At 43.5% G+C, this 22116-nt stretch overlaps 2 protein-coding genes across 3 annotated transcripts; one reads left to right on the top strand and one right to left on the bottom strand.

Moving 5' to 3' along the window:
• Nucleotides 1-949: 949 nt before the first annotated feature.
• Nucleotides 950-9404, top strand: LOC108923456 (dimethylaniline monooxygenase [N-oxide-forming] 5-like). Of its 2 annotated transcripts, none has more exons than XM_018734212.2 (9): nucleotides 950-1099; nucleotides 3410-3542; nucleotides 3919-4107; nucleotides 4331-4496; nucleotides 5250-5392; nucleotides 5651-5847; nucleotides 6530-6885; nucleotides 7511-7583; nucleotides 8389-9404. In XM_018734212.2, exons 2-9 carry the CDS (start codon nucleotides 3411-3413, stop codon nucleotides 8813-8815), a joined length of 1683 nt encoding a protein of 560 aa, XP_018589728.1. In that variant the 5' UTR covers nucleotides 950-1099; nucleotide 3410; the 3' UTR covers nucleotides 8816-9404. The 2 variants fall into 2 exon arrangements, with proteins under 2 accessions (XP_018589728.1, XP_018589729.1); XM_018734213.2 differs by having other exon boundaries at nucleotides 950-1228.
• Nucleotides 9405-12547: 3143 nt separating this feature from the next.
• On the bottom strand, nucleotides 12548-21512 carry LOC108923482 (myocilin-like). Its single transcript, XM_029254957.1, has 4 exons — nucleotides 20768-21512; nucleotides 15416-15481; nucleotides 15090-15194; nucleotides 12548-13879 (listed from the first exon to the last, which is right to left on the bottom strand). Exons 1-4 carry the CDS (start codon nucleotides 21228-21230, stop codon nucleotides 13098-13100), a joined length of 1416 nt encoding a protein of 471 aa, XP_029110790.1. The 5' UTR covers nucleotides 21231-21512; the 3' UTR covers nucleotides 12548-13097.
• Nucleotides 21513-22116: the final 604 nt, after the last annotated feature.

Below are 22116 nucleotides of genomic sequence, written 5' to 3'. Positions count from 1 at the left end.
AGGCATCAGCAATAGGCCTACCTGCTGCAGCACCGTTCATTAGTCTTTTTAAAGTTGATGGCATTTTTTAGCACTTTGTCCAACTCCTGTGGCACTGCTTTTACCAAATTCATTTGGGACAAAGTTCATGTAACGTTCATTTGCTAAAAAGCTTAGTTACACAGGCAACGGTCCACTCCGCTGCCTCACGGCAGTTTTACAGCAGTTCCACATTCAGAATACCTGTCCATCATTAACATAACGTAGTGAACCGTGGAGTTTATGCTCCACCGTTTCACACAGGTGTTCCGGACCAGCGTATCGATCGGTCTGTTCAGGATTTGTGTCAGTGCGGTTTCTCAGGAATTCTGAAGTGTCAAACGTGGCTGAAACAATTCACCGAAAACTTCTTCAAAGACCGGGCCCGTATTTCAGGCAACACATAACGTGAACACAAACAGCTGCGCTGAATTTTTACGTTATCGAACATTTAACTATTTCAAATGGAAGCGCAACAAGTGGGTTTCAGTATGTTTTCGGGAAAACGCAAGAAATTCCTCTTTCCTTTTTATTGCCTCAGTGCTTTTTTTTCTAATATTATACTGTGTTTTCACTGGCATGTAAGCTCACTGGCCAGTAAATGACTTTAAACGTTGTTTTATTGGGGCACCTTTTGCACATTGTTGCATTTATAAAGGAGAATTAAATTCGACATGTTTTGAGAGCAACGCCATTGAATTGTACTGAAACGAGACCTCATGAGCCGTGCTATAAATCATGCTTACAACACCATTTAGTTATCTGGAATTAATCTCTTTATAAGTTACAGACTCGCTGGCTGCCACCTATGCTTATCATCGTTATGTAAAGTGTAGTGGGGTTTTTTTTTTTTTTTTTTTTTTTATTTCCTTCGTATCTGGCAACTGTGTAGTCGGAGGCCACTTCTTCTTCACTTACCAGGCAACAGCGTCCGGCAGCGATTCAAAGTCCGCGCTGAATGTTTACGGACCGAGTTGGAGTCCGCGCCCATTCTGTCTTTTCACCCAGACTTGGCTCGTCGGGGCTCCATTGTCACTTCCAAAACTAAAGCTGCGAGTCTGAAGTCCTCGGAGGTGTGCAGGTACGATTTACATTATGACGAAACAACACGCTGTTCTTATTCCCACTGATTACTGCAGCAAACTGAATAACTGCCGTAAAGCTATTGCAACGTAACGCAAGTATTTGTGAAACGTCGTGTATGACGCGAGTAAGTGAACTTTTTTGTTTTATTTGCTTCTTCTTTGCAGCTCTCAGTGGTTTTTCTCTGCATGATGTTGCTTATCCACCCGCTTTGTCGCCCGAAATTCTCGAGCACACTTTGAATCTGAGAAATGTGTTAAGATGTCACGCAAGATCATGCCATGATGATTTCTGTGAACTGACCCCTCAGCATAATTAACATGATGTAAAACAAGTCGTTCTTCAAGCCGTCTTTGCGAATATCATAAACGCAAGGCTTTAAGCGCCATTCTGATGACGAAACGTGTGGATAGAAAACGGATCTCTTGTTCCTCTTATGTGGATGAGTGACCCAGTGTATCTAGCAAATAAGAAGGTGTGAGCGCTGATAACACGAGTTCACTGAAAGTCGCTTGGAGAAAAGAGTCTGCTAAGTAAATAACTGTAAATGTAATGTGGTTGATTTCGTTTTATTTTTACTTAAAAAGTTATTTAATTTTTTTAAAAAATTATTTAGAAAAATTATTTATTTTTCGGGGGGTGCGGTGGCGCAGTGGGTTGGACCGCAGTCCTGCTCTCCGGCGGGTCTGGGGTTCGAGTCCCACTTGGGGTGCCTTGCGATGGACTGGCGTCCCGTCCTGGGTGTGTCCCCTCCCCCTCCGGCCGTACGCCCTGTGTTACCGGGTAGGCTCCGGTTCCCCCGCGACCCCGTATGGGACAAGCGGTTCTGAAAATGTGTGTGTGTGTGTGTGTGTGTGTGTGTGTGTGTGTGTGTGTATTTTTCTGTTTCTATCGGCTTCGCACCCAGTTTCTCTTTCATTCGTGAAGTGGGCGTCGACCAGCGTCCGTCCCACTTACCTGTGTTCAGTACTGAGTAGTGTACATACGGGTACTGTACAGTACAGTACAGTGAGTGACACAACAGGAGGAGCCAAAGTCCGACTTTCCCTTTGTATGTTTACGTTTCGTGGAGCCAGTGTTAATGAAACGTCTTTTACTTAAGTGCCTAGTCTACACCTCTGTATATACGTAGGGAATGTTACAGTGTCAAGCCTGGCGTCAGACGTTATCAGCTTGTTTGCCAAGCAAAGTGTTCCGTCGGGCGTTGTTAATTCCGCCGAGTTGACCCGGTGTGCGCATGCGCTCTCCCGTCTTCGTGCACAGCCAAAGGACCAATGGCGACACGGTATATGCTAATTAGTATCTGATCGGCATCGTCCTGATTTACTTTTTGCAATGCAGTATTTTCTCTTTGTACCTATGGGTTCTGTTCTTGTTGTATGGGATCATAACTGTGCAGAAGCTTTTATTGGTGCTTATATATTGTAATAAATTTTTATGTTGCTGCCTTTGGACCCAAAGGTTGCAGGTTTGATTCCCACTTCCAGCTGTAGTACACCCTTACCCTGAATTACACACACACACACACACACACACTCTCTCTTTCTGAACCTCTTGTCCCATACGGGGTCACGGGGAACCAGAGCCTAACCCGGCAACTCAGGGCGTAAGGCTGGAGGGGGAGGGGACACACCCAGGACGGGACGCCAGTCCGTTGCAAGGCACCCCAAGCGGGACTCGAACCCCAGATCCACCGAAGAGCAGGACCCACTGTGCCCCCCCCCCACCCTAAATTACTTGAGTAAAATTACTCAGCTGTATAAATGGGTAAATAGTTGTAAGTACTTTAACACTGTAAGTTTCTTTGGAGGAAAGTGTCAGCCAACTGAATAAATGTAAATTGTTGTTAAGGGTTGTGTTTCAAGGGCTTGTTACTTCTGTTGATCAAATCAAAAACAATGACTGAAAAAGAAAACATCAAATGCAACCAGCGAAACTCAATAACACATCGAAAGGATGCCACTAATAATCCAAATACACTAATACTCAATTTAAAAATGTTAATTTACCAATAAATGACAGAGGGCATTCCTGCACCTTTGAGTTCTCAGTAGTGTTGTTAGTTAAAACACACTGAAGAATCCAAATGCACTGAATAACAATTAAAACCATCAAGTGATAGTGAATACTCTTGAATGAATGAGTTGTTGCCTTGTTGATTGCCTTATGATAGACTGCCTCATTTTCTGTGATTCTCGGATGGCATCTGGACCACCACAGTCCTGCACGGGAAAAGTATTTCATGATGGATGGATGGATGGATCATTTTTCAGTTTCTAAAATGCATCATGCCTCCTGATGTCCACAGTATGGCCCGCCGTGTTGCAGTGATTGGTGGTGGCAGTTCTGGGCTGACTTGTATCAAGTGCTGCCTTGATGAGGGACTAGAGCCAGTGTGCTTTGAGAGCAGTGATGACATCGGGGGCTTGTGGAGGTTCAAGGTGAGGTCATTACCCTTGGAGATATGTTTTTTTTAAGCCAAGAAAAAAGCCAAGGTGTTTTTTTTAGTCAAAATATTTGTTGTTATATAAAGGTGACTATCGGTGAATGTCCAGTAAATACCTCCTGTTTCTACACCTTGGCCAATCTTTTGACATTTAGTGAAAAGTATTTTTTCACTTTTGTCTATCGTGTTCATAAATATTTACCTGCTGAATATCAATTGTTTATAGTGGATATTCCTGTATTTATAGTGATGCTGCAGAAATGCTTTATGCTGAATTGGTATGGTACAAGGTCATAAATTTAAATAGTTGTCACTCAAATATGGCTGGATTTCCACAGGTTAGAGTTCTTACTGTATGTCCCACCTTTTAGGAGGACCCGGAGAGTGACCGGGCCAGCATTTACCATTCTCTCATCATCAACACTTCGAAAGAGATGATGTGTTTCAGCGACTATCCCATCCCTGCCCATTTCCCCAACTACATGCACAACTCTCTCATCATGGACTATTTCCGGATGTATGCTGAACATTTCCAGCTGACTCGCTATATTCACTTTCAGGTAAGATTCCCTAACTTATAAGTTAAGCATGCCATTCTCCTACTTTGGGAAGTAAGTTTACTTCTGACGGTTTCAAGTCTTGCTCTACCTTTAATGGATGAGTCCATATGTTCATTTTGAATTTTGAGTTCTTCATTTGAAACTGGTTATCAACGCTGTTGTTTACTGTCAGTGTTTTTCTTTTAAATTTAGAAATGCAATCTGAATTTTTACTTTGCGTCAGACCACTGTCTGCAGTGTGAAGCAGCGGCCCGACTTCTCTTACTCCGGACAGTGGGATGTGGTGGTTAAGAACAAAGAAGGCCGGGAGGAGAAATACATCTTTGATGCGGTTATGATTTGCATTGGACACCATGTTTACCCCAACTTACCCTTGAAAGACTTTCCAGGTACTGTCATTTTTTTCAGTAACACACTCAATAACAGAAACAGTCTTTTATAAAACATTATGCATCCATTCATGTATTTTCATAAACCACTTATCTAGTTCACGGTCATGGTGATCAGGAGCCTATCACAGGAAGTGTAGGTTGTAAGGCAGAGGACAACCTGGAAATCCATCACAGGCAATCACAAAGGCCCACTCACTCATTGGCACAGTTATACACTAATAAATAAAAAGTATACTCAATTCACCTGATCTCCTGTTAATTTGTAACGTCAGAGTATTTAGATTTTTAGCTAACTTACATGTGTTCAATTGTCACGCTCACTCACTTTGCAAAGTGAATGTCCTGGTCATGATTGTGGTCCAAAGCCCATGAATTACTGGGTGCAAGGCTGGGGGAGTACACCTTGGACAGGATGCCAGTCCATTGCAGTAGTAAAATTCTGTTTGTGGTATATCATAAGAATTACAAGTTGAAAGAATACTTCCCATTAATGTGAGCAAACAAAGCGGTACTTCTTTAGCGAAAAGTCGTAAAGAACACAATGTGAGGATACAGGGGTGGAAAAAGGCAGCTATAATACAACAACAGAGAAGTATGTATTATATATGTAATGTATAATATGTTGACATTGGACGCACACACATCTTACCACATCGATTTTTGAGTTGCAGACATGTGGGGCCATGCATGTCTTAAAAAGTGTGCAGCCACTAGCGGAAAGTGTCCCATTAATAGCCCCCTTTATTCCAGGGATAGAGACGTTTAAGGGGGATTGGATGCATAGCCGCGACTACAAGATACCAGAGCAGTGGCGAAACAAAAGAGTGGTTGTGATTGGAATTGGGAACTCTGGAGGAGATATCGCTGTAGAGCTGAGCAGAGCGGCCCAACAGGTATGCCCCCCAGTGATCTCAGGACAGTGACTGTTTATGTCCCGTTATGGATTTTGCACTTTCGTACATGTTAACACCTCTCTGTGTTCACTGTTCACACTGAAATGGCTTACTCAGTGGATGTAGTCTGAAATTTTTTTTGGTAACAGTAATGAAGTTGAAAACCAGCTGTAAGATCTGACTCGATCTTTGTCTATCTACCTCTGTCTATCTATGACGATCTATCTATCCGATCTATGACTCGATTTTGTCCACAAGGTGTTCCTCAGCACACGGCGTGGGGCGTGGATCCTGAACCGTGTGGGAAAAAACGGAATCCCTCTGGACCTGTTATTTAACAGAGTCATGTACCTGCTGGGTTATGTCCTGCCATTTGGCTTCCTCTGCAGCCTGTGGGAGTGCGCAGTCAACAAGAGGTTTAACCACACGCTGTATTCTCTAAAGCCCAAGCACAGGTACATCTCCCCTCAGTTACTTCTGCCGCAGCCCCCAAGTTCTTGTAAAACACACGTGGTTTTTCAGATCTATATGTATTTCACACTACCATTTAGGGTGTTTTAATGATGAATTTACTTGCATGTTGTTGTACTGCATTGCGCACTTTGCAGGTAAGAATTAAAGATAACGGTGCCAGGCTATGCAGAAGAAAGTTGAGAAATGTCATTTAAAGTAATTGGTTTGAACCACAAGTATCTGTTTAAGACATTTGGGCACTGCTATTATGGGTGTATAATGGTTGCAACATAGCTGAGTTATCAGCTAGATACTACTTTTCTCAGTTTCAAGGTTTGGAGTTTCGCTTTTGTCCCCTTCCTACCAGGGGATCTTAGCTAGAATTGATCAGACAATTTTGTGCTGTTCTGTACAGAAAATTATTATTGTTATGTAAGCAGATGGTACTGTGACCTGGCTTTATGGCCCCAAAGCATTTATAGTGCTGTCCATTATTTCTGTGCCATACCCCATGGCCCACTTGGCATTATTCTTTCCATTCTACCGTGATGCTGATGCTGATAATAATAACAATCTTATTTGCAGAATAAAGTTTCCATTGCATTCAATTATTAAGAGAAATATGAAATTTACAGTAGAATCTTGATTTTTGACTTGCATCATGGTGACTACTTTGCCCCCTAGGCTGATGAGCCAGCATCCCACAGTGAGCGATGAACTCCCCAACCGCATCATCTCTGGCACAGTGCTGGTGAAGCCCAACATATGCCGGTTCCAGGACTCTAGTGTGGTGTTTGAGGATGGAACCGTGGAGGATGACATTGACCTTGTTGTCTTTGCCACTGGCTACCGCTTTGCTTTCCCCTTCCTTTCCTCCCCTGTGCTCTCAGTTTCAGAGAACCGGGCCAGCCTTTACAAGCATGTCTTTCCTCCTGATTTGGAGCGTCACACCCTGGCTATCATTGGCCTAGTGCAGCCACTGGGTGCCATAATGCCTATTTCCGAGATGCAGGCACGTTGGGCCACACGTGTCTTCAAAGGTATGCAGCTGCTAGTGGAGAGCATACATGTATTTTCCTGCTCGGTTCGGTGAAGGGCACCCTTACTCTTTTTTACAACAATCTGCTTTCAGAAGCATACAAAATTTGTACCTTAGCTGCTTACCCCATATTTAGGAGAACCGTGTTATGAAAAAATGTAATTGAGACTGAACTTCATGACGCGGAGGAATTCACAAAGACTGCAGGCAACATCAGAGCAATCATGTGACGGTTTTTCTGATGTCTCAGCTATTAATTACCCATGCAACCTTGCATAAGTGTTGCGTAAATTAGAGTTTTATGTCGTGTTTTGTGTTTTTTATCTTTCTGAGGGTACAGCATTTAGTAGCATATATAATGTATGTTCATAATAATTATAAACCTACAGTAACATTATTTTCTCCAGAATAATACTTTGTGAAATAGCGCAAAGATAAATTAGGAGCCTTGAAGAGGTGCTTCAGGAACACTCTCTTGTTATGTTGATTTATGAATTGAACTTTTTAGGATAATTTATATCCTGACTGTAGACAATTTAGGAGCAATTATGAAGTTCAGATAAGTTTTGTAATTGTAAAGGTCTAATTGTTTTCTTTTTGTTTCACACCGACTGTGACATTTTTAGGGTTGAACAAGCTTCCTTCAACAGACCGTATGTGGAAAGATATCAAATCGGTAACAGAAGAAATGTCAAAAAGGTACATTTTTTTGTCAGCAATTTATGTGCTTCACTCTTTAAACGTGTTAAAGAATATTCACTGTAGTTAAGATGTTTAAAAATTTTGAGTGCCTTGTACTTCTAAAATATGCTCATTTTTATTTAAAAATTGTGTGAAATTTTAAATTGCATAAATCAGCATTGGTCTATAAACATTTTAATTCATCAAAGCCTTAGAACAACAGAATCCATACAATGTTTTGTATTCACAGATGATCTTAAATAATGAACACATTTTGGCAAAAAGAAATATAAAACACATTTTCTTATGTATAGTTGACACAAAACAGAGCAGGTCTTCAAATAATGTTTGCAGTTTAACATTATATAAATCACTTCATTCATTCAAGCAACAGCTGTTCAGGCCTAGTTAATTTCAAGCTCAATCACACACACGCTGTCTGAAGCCGCTTGTCCCAAAGAGGGGTCGTGGCGAACCGGAGCCTAACCTGGCAACACAGGGTGCAAGGCTGGAGGGGGAGGGACACATGCAGGACAGGACACCAGTCCATCACAAGGCACCCCAAGCGGGACTTAAACCTCAGACCAAACAGAGAGGAGGCCCTGGTCTAACCCACTCTGCCGCTGCCGCGCCCCCCAAGCTCAATCAGAAAAGTCGATATATATTTCAGTAGGATGGGTTTTCAGAAGTGCTGTAGCTAAATCTGAATAGTTTTGTATGTTTCTGCATCTCATGTCTCCATAAGGAAAACAATTCTTCATGTGTGGTATAATGGCGTTTTAGTGTGGGTTCTCAGTTATTTTTTAATTTAATGTTTGTTCAGGTATGTGCCCTCTGCCAGACATACCATTCAGGTAGACTTCACCCCCTACATGGACGAACTGGCAAATCAGTTTGGGGTGCGGCCAAACATCCTAAAGCTGCTGCTGACAGACCCTCGCCTGGGGTTCAGCGTGCTGTTTGGACCCTGCACCCCTTATCAGTTCCGACTGCGTGGGCCAGGAAAGTGGGCAGGTGCCCGGAATGCCATCCTGACGGTGTGGGACAGGGTGAGCAAACCAATGATGACACGAGTTGTACCAGAGCCCCGTCCTTCCAGACTACCAAAGTTGCTTGTTCTGAGTACCCTGCTTGTAGCAGCCATTTATGCTGGAAAAAGGCATTCTAAACTGCTGGAAAGCCCCATGGCTGCCCTGAACAACTGGAGGATGTACGTCCCAGCGGCGGTCCTTCGCGTGCTCAAAATCTGAACCTAACAAGAGTTTGAACCTTACTTCTGCAGAAACCCTTACCTGTCAGTAACCTAATTTTGCCTGACTGCCTCATTTATATACATATGGCAAAATGTATTACAGAATTCTCAAAAGTAAATTTGATAATAAAATACAAAAATAATACCAGACCAATAAATATGTCATAACACCATGTCATATGCTGACCACAGACAGTGGCATTCCTGGCAGTGACAGAATTGTAACCTTATTGGGAATTTCTTTTTAAGCAAACAGATTAATAAAAAGTGATTTGTAATTTTATACATTCTGCTGCCCCTGAATCCTTAACCGCTGTATGCTCATCTAATCTTCTATAGCAATCTGAAAAGTAAATACTTAGACAAGAATAGGGTAATTAAAAGAATAATAATTGCTTTACTTATTAATTGCAAAAGCGTTGTAATTTTTTGCAGTTTAATAATTAACAATAAAAAAATCACTGAAAGCAAACAGATAAAATGTGGACATGCTCTTGCTGGTTAGACTGGGGATAATTGGTGTTTTAATGTTCTTATAAAAAGTTTTTAGATTCTTGTGAAATGCTGTCAATTTATTTGAAATGGAGTCGCTCTAATGCTGTCATGTAATGTAACGCTATAGCTGTTATGAGGTCAGTTTAGCAATTTACTGTTTCCCATATATTGTACTCTTGTAACATTTACTGTAACAATAAAATTGTACATCTCCTTGGAAAAGCTTTAGCTACTTTAATAATAATGAATGAAAGATGATCATTTTGAAGTTATTTGAATATGAAAAGTAGAGAATAATTATAACCTGTTCACCTACGATTTTCTGTTGATTTTTACAGAAATCTGTTATAGCTGTGCTTTTGAAACTAAATAAAAAAATATAAAAATCTTCCTCGTTATACTTGAAGTGTAAAACGAGTCAAACAAAACAATTTTTATAAACTCTTGAATTCATATACTGGTATCCTGGCTAAAACGCAAGCAAGTCATTACAGGTGTAATAAATGTGTATGTCGGTATGGAGCAGTGGCATGATAATGGATATTCTTTGCACCTACAGACAGTAATCTGTCAGTCATCAGTCAGTGTTTACTGTAGCAGCAGGCTGTGTTGTCTCAGTTCATTATAAAGCTATAGGAGGCGCTATTCCCACTAGCACTTTGCAGGATGCCAGATTGGTGCACATTTTGTCCCCCTATAATGTTCGCTTGTGACAACACTCAAGATTCCCCTAAAGGGGGTGCTAACACATTGTTCAATACACACATACTCAACTTCTGCAGGATTTTGTCAGTTAAAAATTACTCTTAAATTAGAGGCGGGGCCTTTCGAGCCTGCTTTCAGAGCACCTTTTATCCAAATGAAAAAAGAATAGAAGATTTCTTCATTCAAATGCCAAAGTGTTGAAACGGAGAAATAAGCACACATGTCAGTACTCAAAAGAAGGTGAGGGGGTGTGGTGGTGTAGCGGGCTTGGCCAGGTCCTGCTCTCTGGTCAGTCTGGGGTTCGAGTCCTGCTTGGGGTGCTCTGCGATGGACTGGCGTCCTGTCCTGGGTGTGTCCCCTCCCTCTCCAGCCTTATTCCCTGTGTTACCAGGTTGGGCTCTGATTTGCTGCAACCCTACTTGGGACAAGTGGCTTCAGTCAGTGTGTGTGTAAAAGAAGGTAAAATTGCTGCTTCTGCATTATGATTGAAGTGTCCAAGTGTGTCATATTTATGTAGCGTTATTTCTCAACAGGTTCTTGTTATTTGGCGAACTTCTGCAAACACGCAGGGGCCACCGAAAGAATACCTTCTGTCATTGACTGGTGCCGCAGCCCTTCCCTCTCTCTAACATCTTTGACTTTCCTTTCTCTGCTTTATCCACTATGTTTTATGCCTAAGCAGCGCAAGAACCAGGCCCAGGGACTGAAAGATCTCTGTCGAAGCACGCAGATGTGGCGTAGAGAGGCAAAGACCACCACAGTCTGACATTTGTGTCTATTGTGAGGATGAAGCACATTCAGTCTCAGCTGTTCCAGTCAGACAACTGTCCACAGATTCCCTCGTGGTCAGTGTGGTGCATTAGTCTTTCTGTTATTGGGTGTGTTTAGAACTTAATAGGGCACTGAAAACTGCAGGGTTCCTCTATTTTACATTCCTTCAGTACAAGACTGTCATCCCACCTGTGTTTCCCAGACCTGCCCTGTTCACCCATGGGGGGCGCATTGGGCTTGGCTGGGTCCTGCTCTCTGGTGGGTCTGGGGTTCAAGTCCCACTTGGAGTGCCCTGTGGCAGACCGGTGTCCCATCCCGGGGGTGTCCCTTCCCCCTCCAGCCCACACCCTGTGTCGCCAGGCTAGGCTCCAGCTCACCGTGACCCTGCTTATGACATGCGGCTTCAGCGAATGTGTGTGTATAATCCAATGTTTCCCACATTATTCATTCAGTGGGATGTTTCTTGGCAGTGTAACAGTAAGCAGACCACATAGTAGATAGTGTGGGGGACCCTCTTGAAACCTTGTCCTGGTTTTCTGGAGCCGATGAGCCCGAGCTTCTTAGAAGTGATGACTGCAGTTACTGGCCGCATCAAGTCCAATCGATCCATCCAAAGAATGTCAGGTAGAACCATCTTTTCTGTCTGTCAATACATGGATCATCGTCATTTTTATTCTTATGGTCAAGGAGATGTGGCAACTATCATCTGGGGGTTTATAAGTGGTACTGGGACTAGTGTAAAAGTGACTCAGTGTCCTTGCGAAACAGGACTACTGATGACTATTAAGCCACTACCAACAACTGTTCAATTGTACAGTCTGAAGGTGAGAAATAAATTAGACCACAGATGAGGTTAGAACCAGTTTTGGGTTATTATTTTGGACATTATTTTAGAAATGTAGAAGTGTTTTTAGGCTGTGTAGCTTCCTACTTTGGTTCAGATGTCTGGGAAGAGAACAATGATTTCTGTTGTGTAAATATCCCAGGCTTGTTTTCTTTGATTTCCATTTTGTCATAACCAGCATGCTCCACCCCCATTAATTTGGAGATGAAAATGCAATCTGGAAGATTTTTTTCTGCATTCATATTGGATCCTTCCAGTCTTAAGGGGGCTAAGAATCATTATACAGATCTGGGTGGTTTTATTATTTATTTTATTATTAATTATTTAAGCTTTGGGGGGCACGGTGGCGCAGCGGGACTGGGGTTCGAGTCCTGCTTCGGGTGCCTTGTGACGGACTGGCGCCCCGTGTTGGTGGGTTAGGCTTTGGCCCGCTGCGACCCCTTTTGGGACAAGCAGTTTCAGTCAGTGTCTGTGTGTGTGTATTTATGCTGGGGTTTAATTACAATAAAAAATATCTTTGCAAAGATTTAGTAACAAGAATGTATAATATGCTTTCCGATGATAGTTCCTAAAATAATTTTATTTCAATTTGTCTGTAATAACAATAGCAGATTAGAATGAAATAAAGACAAACATCTGCTAAAAAATTATGGACTGAAAACTCTTACAAAAAACTGTCTTAAAGTAAAAATAAGAAAAAAATTAAACAAAACCTCTATGTTTCAACTTATACAAAGAAGATTTAAGTTGCTGGGCTTGGATAATACAAGTTAAGGTTGTATTTATTGAAGAATTTCAATAGTTTAATTCATGCTTAATAAAACAAGTGATTCAAATGACAAGTGTATATATATTATTTATTTAAACACTGAATATTAATTAGTACATGTTTTACACACACAAGAACAGCAGCAAATGAAAATCATTTCTAAAAATTATTACTCTTCTTCCAGAGTTTACAGGGAGGAGAGGGAGTTGCTTATATTTTTATACAGTATATCTCTTATGCACAGTTAAGGTATCAAAAATGGGACAGATGAATGCTAAATTAAACCAGTTATTAAGCTGATCGAAATGCAAGTACTTTCTTTTGTGGATAAAATTCAGTTTAACAATCCCAGCAGCGTTTTACAAGAAAACTCTGAAAAATAAACAATAAACATAGTAGAAAAATAATTAATCTTAAACACTGGTGAAGACTATGCCACAGCAAAAGCCATCCCACAGAAATGTATGCCTTGCAATTACTAAGTTCATACAAGTATTATCTTAAAAACTTGCCACCAAAACATGTGTAGTGAGAATTTGGGTTACTGTAACGGCTGATTAAATCTACATTGTAAGTGATGTCAGTCGCTTTCAGCTGAGTAAAAGTCATTAGTGTCAGGAAGAGAAAATGTTAGAGAAGATGTCCTGTGTCAGTTTTTGAGTGTATTTATGACAAACAAATTTTTTGGTGTTTCTTTCAGTTGGCCAGGCGCACAGAGTAGGTCACCATGTGGAAATTGTCCCAGGCGTAGAGCTTCCTGTGGGCAGGGTTGTAGTCCACCATACTATTGTAGCGGTAACGGTTCTGGAATGGCACGGCGATGGCCTTGCTCTTGCCAGTTGCTGTGTCATAGCTGTGGTTGATGGTTGTGCTGGGGGAACTGTAGCTAGCCACTGTGTAGAGACGGCCACAGATCATGAAAGCATTGGCCACTGCGCCCTTGCGGATGTTCGTCTCCCAGCTTCTCTTCACCTCTAGGTTGTTGGGATCCAGCTGGGACACGACGATGGCTCCTTTAGCCTTGCTGGAGCTGTAGATTACCCACAGGCCTTGCTCATCCACGGCAAAGTCAATATCAGTGTATCCGCCCCAGGAGTATGGGTACTGACCGTGGAAGCCAGCATGGGTCAAGTCTCGTCGGGCAGCCACACTCTCGGTGGCCAGGTCATAGCGCATCATAGTACGGCTGCGACGGCGCTGGTAATACAGAGAGCCTCGGTACAGTGCGGCACCTGTGCTCTCCATCGGCTCTGGTAAGAGCAGTACCTTAGTAGGAAAGCCACGAGCCAGCTGATCCATATCCTCATAACCAAAGAGCTGCCGAACATCAGTGCCGACAGTGTCAATCCGCCAGATCATAGTAGAACCGTAAGGTGCCACAGGTTCTGGGTCCTGCATCCATACCCCATACTTTCCGGCAATGTTGTCTGCCTTGCGGTGAGAAACCGGCTCCCCGACAGAGACCAGCTCCCCACAGCCTTTAAAACAAACACAGAAAGAAAAAGGAGGCTGGACCGAGAGGATGTGAAAGAAGGGAGGTGTTATTGTAGGGATGTTATTGCTGTTTGAGAAATGGCACGTTACACTGAAATGTTATAAGACATAAAATGAAACAAATCCCAAAGGACCCAACCTCCTGACATACAGTAACTACACTCAGAATGGGCAAACAAAGTAGCTGAGAGAAGACAAGCTGAAGGCGAATCACTTCAAACAACCCTGTATGGCTCACGAAAGTCTCTAGCCAAGCGAACTGTCAGAACTTGTTTACCATTTCCAAAAATATACTGACAGAGGGAGGGAGGAAAGGGTTTCAGCTTTGGGAACATGCAGGATAGGGTTTAGAGTCAACTGCTCATGGCATGAAGGACTTAAGAGTAGAGTCATACTGCTCCCTAATTCTGTTGGATTGATACCAAGGGTTGAACCACACCTGGAGCCAAATGCACATGAGATTTACAAATATAGCAACAGTTGAGACTTGTGGCTATACAAATATACCAGTGGTTTTAACCTTTTTTAGTGATAGCACCCTCAATTCACATATTCTATTCTGTGGCACCCCTAGTCCATTTTGTGTTGGAGGAGTTTCCCCAAGAACAGTTGGTTAGTACTGTATTGATGAGCAATAACGAGATTCAGCACGTCAGCTGATGCAGACCAATCACATACTGGATGACGAACAACAATAAACAAAGAAACTCATTTAAAGCAACTGTCATGTTTGTCTGCGTTATTTTAATCATATATATGTGTACCAGTATAAAAGAAAGGGCATCTGTTGAGGAAAATTAACATCTCTGTTTAGTTAATATTGGTCTGAAAAAATGTATTATGAGGATAATTACAGATGATCAAGACAAGGCAAATTACAAACAATCTTGCGGCACCCCAGTGTGCCATAGCACCTTTGTTGAAAAGCACTGATATGTACAGTACTGTAGATTGTTTCTCGTTCACTGCTGTTTCATGTACTTGCGGAGGCAGCAACTTTTTCTGCGGAGTATTAAAGAATATTGTGAGCATTCATGCTGGAACTAATAAGCAGGGATTACATACAATACAAGCCTGCAGGCATGCAGAGACCATTATTAAAATGAACTGCAAAGTCACTCATGATGGGTGACTGAAATCTTGGGAGGACGGCAGTAGTGTTTGCACGCTCCGGGGCATTACAGACATATCCACCTGTGCTACTCTCTCCGCTCTCCTGGCTGAGCTGGGAAGCCGGGAGCTCCGTCACCTCTGCCTTCAGCTCCTGGAAACCTGGACTACCGAGTGGCCAGGCAGAGTCTGCAGCAAGAGGGAGAGAGGAGATTGGAAAAATGCATGCATACACAAGGAAAACCAAAGGGGAAAAAAAACAGCATGATGCACTTTGAGTGACTGGCTGGACTTTGGTTCCTCTTCCATCAGTTTAAACTGAAGATCTTCAGTGGTGAATCAAGGTAACTCACAGGAAAAGCTAGCACCATGTTTGTGTGGTCAAGGGATTGCAGGTATGGGTAACCCACCTCTCACACTGGTCCTCTCGCTCTGCCCTTGAGATCGTGACCCTAGGTGGGAGGGGACGTTTGGCCCTGCGAGCAGACAGAGACATCACAGCTGACGGAGAAAAGAAAACTGACAGAGCAACTGTGCTGCACAGCAAAAAGCAGGAAGGAATCTCCTCCATCCATTGAAGTAGCACAGATCCACAACAAGTCAGTCTGTGTTTGGCTGCTCAGGAATACATAAAGGAAAAATACATAAGTAGCACATTGTAAGTCTGAGTTTCAGTGCTATTTTTATATATTCTACAATCACATGTCTGCATCCAAATCTCTCCTTCAGTTGACGTAATGCACTCAATTTATTTCTCTCTGAGATGTATGTCGCTTTGGAGAAAAGTGTCTGCTAAACGGATAAATTTAATGTAAATCATTGTGTGCAGGTCATTCTCTAGTTACTGCTAAACTAGCTGTGTTGTGACAATCAGGTGGATGAAGAAATCACAGCCCTGGTCCTCTGGTAGATACTGCAGGGTCTGGCAGCCCATTGACAAGTAGGAATGTGGCAGTGGGACATAAACACCCCTGAGTGAATACCCAGGCGCCCTGGAGCCTGAAAGACTAAACCCTCCCATCTTCCACACGGAGTCTAGTGCAATGATCACAAGCTGAGCTGCCTTCGACGCACCCAGTTCAACTGGAAAAAACCAAACCAAACCTCATCTCTTCTTTTCTGAGCCATTTTCTCTGCCTTGCCACCAGCACAGGCTTCGCTCCCATAACAAACATAATTCCTTCCTGGGGATGAGCTTCTAATGAGAACTCTTGTAAAAGGAACGCTTCATCACCATCACTTTCAATGGGAAACATGGACATGCTCCTGAGTCACAAGAGTTGCATCCATTTTTTTCACACATTTTTCTCATGCAAAATTCTTACATTATTTTTAAAACACAGAGAAAGTCTCATCCAAAACCATATCCAGAATATTGAAACTATTCTGTAAACCTATAAGTCCTGGCTTGAAGCCCTCATGTTCAAAATCTTTTATGCGTGATACATTTGCATGATACATTCCTCTGTCCCATTTTCCCTCATAATTTATAATAAATTACTTTTTTCTTTTTTGTTATTATATTTGGAGGGGGGTGTGGTGGCGCAGTGGGTTGGACCACAGTCCTGCTCTCCGGTGGGTCTGGGGTTCGAGTCCCGCTTGGGGTGCCTTGCAACGGACTGGCGTCCTGTCCTGGGTGTGTCCCCTCCCCCTCCGGCCTTACGTCCTGTGTTGCCGGGTAGGCTCCGGTTCCCCGTGACCCCGTATAGGACAAGCGGTTCTGAAAATGTGTATGTGTGTGTATTGTATTTGGCGGGGGGGCATGGTTGCATAGCGGGTTTGGCTGGATCCCACTCTCTGGTGTGTTTGGGGTTTGAGTCCTGCTTGGGGTGCCTTGCAATGGAGTGGCATCCCATCCTGGGTGTGTCCCCCTCCTCCTCCAGCCTTGCGCCCTGTGTTGCTGGGTTAGGCTCCGGCTCGCCACGACCCCGATGTATGTGTGTATTATATTTAGCTTTTCTATTTTCTACTAATTACAGTCATAAAGAGTGTAATCACTCATAACCACGCTATCTCCACATTGGGTATCTGAAAACTAACGTCCATTCGCAGGAGAAGCCATCCCTTGTGCGAGCAGTGTCCGCTCGCCTTGTGTAGTGGTCAGCGTCACCAAGGTAGAGATTGTGAATTGAAATTGAAATTTCTGTTTTCCTAAGGTGTTTCTCAAAAGTCTGAGTTGATAGTTGGTTATGCAAAATTTTAGGGTACAAATGAGGTTTTATTGTAACTTGGAGCTCTCACAAAAGGAGCCTTTGTTATAGAAAGGAAACATGTATACAGCTTAGACCTAAATGGTGGAGCACCACAAAAGAACTAATGTTCTGGTGTGCTCACCTGCCACCAGTTATATGCAGTTATTTACTTTTATTCCTTCCTAATATTTTTCTCTATGCATCTGGAAGTTGTTGATTCCCACCTGTGGTTGATATACTGGGGTTAAAAGGACACGATTGCAATGGGTGACGCCCTAGCAGGTGGAGCTCAGCCAGTTCCCCACGAAGAACGTCTTCCTTCAAACCCTCTCAAAGGACAGCGCCATTATTCACCAGAGGCGAACACCGTCTGGTCCACAGACGGGGGAGTGGTGCGGCCCTCGGCGGATGAGAATACAGGGAGTGCAAGGAACCTCACCTGACTGTCGGGATAGAAGGAAACTGCTGTTGAATAGTTTTGCTTGTTTTTTTTGCCCATTCACCTGGAAGAAATTAAGTTCTGCCTCAGCCTGTTTGTTCGCTTGTTGCCGGAATCACGTCACATGACCATTGTTTTTTGATCCTTGTTTTTTTTTTTTTTAGCAGTTCACTATATTTCTCAGGTCATATTACAATTTTGCAGAATTCTGACTGATTGCTATTAAAATGCTTGAGTTTTACGCTGAAAAATGAAACGTGGAACCCAAAATAAGGCAACTTGCGGCAGAGGGAGAGACGCGTGCTTTCAGAGGTTCACCAAACTGCAACGCTAGGGCTTCTATTACTTTAAGGAGCGAAATTCTGAGGCAAATTATAGCTGAAAAGAGAAAATTGTTCTTGATAAGACACTGCAGAAAAGGTCGAGTTAGCGAAACAAGCAGGCTGAACTTCAGCTTTTCAGTAATCACTACCAATAGAAAGTATGTCTGCTTTCCCTTCCTCCCAGTGGACAGAGGGACCACTTCTCTCCAAATGACTTATGCTTTGTCTTTTTTTCCTTTCATGTGTCCTGTCAACTACAGCGTGCTGGTGATTTAGCTCAACTGTGAAGTCACTTTGCTGAGGATTTTATTGTAACGGCGCTGAAGGGAGTTGTAATAGCTTCGCGTAAATAGTTGATATTACTGTTCATGTATCTACATAGTTGTGTGTGTGTTATTCTGATTGGTTGTCGTTCTGCTTATGCGCAGTGGTCAAGAGGGGAATTCTGGGGAGTTCTGGGGGTGGTCCTTTAACCGTGGGGCGCGGTAGGGGGGCTGGGAGTGATCCAGGGCGATCCTCCGGTGTTCTGTACCACTTGTACTGTCTGAAGTGTTTTTGTTAAGACTTTTGGCAAAAGACATGTACCTGTTGAATAAAGAGCACATTCCTTTTACCTTGACTCCTGAGCTGGTTTCTAGTAGCTCCAGGGGGGGATGTTCCATTATTTTCACACTGAGATCAGTCCACAAAATGGTTTCCCCTGGATTTACTTTTCCTTCCCTTTATACCAAGCAGGTGTTAACATGAGGAAAACAGATGCCACAGATATGAAACAGGATTGGATAAACTCCCTTATGAGAACAGCACTAAGGAGGTTTTAGCATTAAGGGAGGAATTGTGAAACAACCAGTGAGCTCCGTGCACCTTCTCCCACTGTTGTGTAACAACACGATCCACATAGTGAGCTACCAAAGACCACTGCTCAGGTTGATGGTGGTTCTCACACATTCTCATAGTGTCTCCCTTGGTTTTCATTCAGAAACCAAGAAAGTCCCATCAGCCTGTCGTAAATACCCACCTAACTATCCCTGCAATAAATATCATGCAAAGGGTTGTGAAAGAGCCATGAAACCTGAGCTGAGACCCTTGACTCTGCACACTCTGGCAACGAAGGCGTAAGCTTTGGGAACATCCCAGTTGTAAAGGTGTGAGACCATATTTCTTCTGGATAGAAAGCGCTGACAGTATCTTTCAAAGCAACTTGCCCAGTGTTCACACATTACACTTTACATAGCTGATAATTTACCAATAGCCATAGAAATTGAAGGGGAGGTGCAGTGGTGCAGCGGTGCAGCAGGTTTGACCGAGTTCTGCTCTCCGGAGGGTCTGGGGTTCGAGTCCTGCTTGGAGTGCCTTGTGACGGACTGGCATCCCGTCCTGGGTCTGTACCCTGTATTGCTGGGTTAGTCTCTGGCTTGCCGCGACCCCGCTTGGGACAAGTGGTTTTAGACAGTGTGTGTGCTTGTGTAGAAATTGAATACCTTTTTCAGTACATGTAACAACAGAGACCCCTGTGACGTTGTGTTCAGCTGGTCAACTAGTCTGAACTACTACGGAGAGCTTGTACCCAGTGACAGACAAGTTTTTTTGGGCTCAAATATTTTGGACTTTTCAGATATGTAAATTGCAGAATTAGCCTGACAGCCAGTATCGATATAAGGGATCAGAAATGGCTCTTATTTTCAAGAAAAGCACGTTACAAGGAATTAGTTTTTAGTTTGGAACTGGTAATTACACACTGATTATGTCACATGCGCAACACTGCTTCCGATTAAATAAAGATTTTGTGGTAAGACTAAAGGATGCAAGGGGTTCACATACTTTCAAACAGCACCATATTTAATGTTATAGTAACGTTAATTCAATAACTTAATACAGAGAGCAGCTAATAGCAAAAAGGTTAGAGCTGCTGACTTTAGATGCAAAGGTTTCCAGTTTGAATCCCACCTCCAGCTGTAGTATCCCCGAGCAACGTATGTACCCTAAATGTTGCTCCAGTAAAAATTACCAAGCTGCATGAATTGGTAAACAGATGTAGGTAGCTTAATATTGTAAAGTGCTTTGATGAAAAGCATCACTTAAATGAATAAATATGAGATGTGTATAAAATAGATAAGGCACAGCAGTGAGAGCTGTCATCTTGTAAAAAAAGAACCTCGATCAAAACCCCCACTGTCACCCTGAATTTCGACAGTAAAAAATACACACACACACACACACACACACACACACACACACACATTTTCAGAACCGCTCGTCCCATACGGGGTCGCGGGGAACCGGAGCCTACCCGGCAACACAGGGCGTAAGGCCGGAGGGGGAAGGGGACACACCCAGGACGGGACGCCAGTCCGCCGCAAGGCACCCCAAGCGGGACTCGAACCCCAGACCCACTGGAGAGCAGGACTGCGGTCCAACCCACTGCGCCACCACACCCCCTCAGTAAAAAATATTCATGAATTATTTTAAGTTGCTTAGGATATTACAGCAAACATTTTAAGCTGCAACAGACAAAACTTTCATCTTAGGAATGCATTTACATTTGCACTTTTTTATTTAGCCGATGCTTTTCGCTAAAGCAACTTATGCTATTAAGCTATTTACAAATATTCACCCATTTACGCAGCTGGGTAATAAACAATATATACTGTACATGTATACGACTTCCATTATTTACAATTCAATAAGATTATTATAAATGAAATTCCTGATGTGCTTCTTCAGTGACTGACGGTCATTCAAATTAGACCAATACAGCAAGAACTCTACGTGGATGTGCATCCGAGGTACTGTAGTCCAGGTACTCACCACTGGAGGGTCTCTGATTGCTGTCCCGCAAGGGAGCAGTGGGAGGCAGGTGTGGTGGGCAGGGTCGTGCCTGGAGCCTCTCGTTCTCCTGACGCAGCTCCTCGAGCCTCCTCTGCAGGTCCTGCGTCAATCTGTCTAGCCTGTCCTTGTCTCGCTGGAGCTGGACCTTCTCCCTCATGGCCTGGCTGTAGGCCTCCTGCAGCCCTGCACTGGCTGCTCCTGCTCCTGCCTGTCCAGCCACCAGACGGCTCACCTGGGCCTCCAGCAGGGCCAGACGTGACTCGAGTGCACTCAGCTTTGGGCCCCCGGCAGGTGCAGGGCAGCTGGCCTCCAGGGGACTGTCCACAGTGAAGGTGTACTGACAGCGGCCATCGCGGTTGTTTGTCCTTAACAAAGTGGCTCTGTCCTGTCCCTGGGTGCCCAGAGCTAAGCATGTCACAAACATGGCTACCTGGAGCCACATCTTGGGGGCTTCACAATGGACTAGCCTCAGATTCGGAAGTGTCTCTATCGATCCTTACCAGGTCTCTCACCGTAGTCAGCGTAACTTTCCCAAGACCTGCTGTTCTTCACACTCACCCTACCTTGGTTCTTCTAACCACGGTCACTCAACAGGTGAGTAAGAGACCACTCTTTTCTACTCAAAGATCAGCTTTGGTCAGATCTCCACCTGAGCTTCCTCCCTTCTACCTGTTGTCTATTTCCCTGCTCTGCACATGAAACCTCTTCCTTCTGTCTCTCTGTGCTCGCTGGTCAGTCTCTGGGCTTTGGCAGACGGCACATGAGATATTTATACAGTCTGGAGAGGAGGGAGGCAGGGAAGGGCGAGAGGGTGGACGAGAGGGGGAGAGGCGGGATGCTTTGTGTTTTGGGTATTTGTATTGCCCCAACGACAAGAACATTCCAGGAAAGTATTTCAAAAAAAAAAAAAAAAACAACACATGGAGGTGTGGAACTTTGCTTCGTGGTGTTACTGTGTGAACACGGGATGTTTGTGCATCAGATGCGCGAGTTCGGGCAGATTTGTCTGTTGATTTACTGCAAACAGAAGCAAAGATCCAAATAATTGTGTTGATGCGGTGGAAAAGGATATTATAAATGCGCCCTTTCCACGCAACCTGCATGAGGGTAGTATAGTGAATATGCAGTCATGGGTGGTCACGGGCATCCAGAAGTGGGGGAAATTTCCACAGTTTTGCCATAAAAGGTACAATAGCCTGCTCCCCGACTGTATTCATACCATCTGATCACTGCCGCAAATTGTCTCTCGTTCCAATTCAGCGCTTTGTCAACAGCTCTTCCATTTTCTGTTTGAATGAGAGCTGGAGGACCTCTCAGTGGAATATCCC

The sequence above is a fragment of the Scleropages formosus genome, chromosome 9 (genome assembly GCF_900964775.1).
Source record: "Scleropages formosus chromosome 9, fSclFor1.1, whole genome shotgun sequence".
NCBI classification, from domain to species: Eukaryota; Metazoa; Chordata; class Actinopteri; order Osteoglossiformes; family Osteoglossidae; genus Scleropages; species Scleropages formosus.
The sequence above is the reverse complement of the archived record's forward strand: the minus strand, read 5'-3'. Positions and strand labels throughout refer to the sequence as shown.

What these genes read in the sequence shown, in the direction of transcription:
- LOC108923482 (XM_029254957.1), bottom strand. Translation starts at nt 21,230, where the DNA reads ATGTGGCTCCAGGTAGCCATGTTTGTGACATGCTTAGCTCTGGGCACC. An exon ending in CAATCAGAGACCCTCCAGTG is followed by an intron (nt 15,482 to 20,767) that starts GTGAGTACCTGG and finishes GTCTGCTCGCAG; the next exon opens with GGCCAAACGTCCCCTCCCAC. An exon ending in CGAGAGGACCAGTGTGAGAG is followed by an intron (nt 15,195 to 15,415) that starts GTGGGTTACCCA and finishes CTCTTGCTGCAG; the next exon opens with ACTCTGCCTGGCCACTCGGT.
- LOC108923456 (XM_018734212.2), top strand. Translation starts at nt 3,411, where the DNA reads ATGGCCCGCCGTGTTGCAGTGATTGGTGGTGGCAGTTCTGGGCTGACT. An exon ending in TGAGCAGAGCGGCCCAACAG is followed by an intron (nt 5,393 to 5,650) that starts GTATGCCCCCCA and finishes TTTGTCCACAAG; the next exon opens with GTGTTCCTCAGCACACGGCG. An exon ending in GGCCACACGTGTCTTCAAAG is followed by an intron (nt 6,886 to 7,510) that starts GTATGCAGCTGC and finishes TGACATTTTTAG; the next exon opens with GGTTGAACAAGCTTCCTTCA.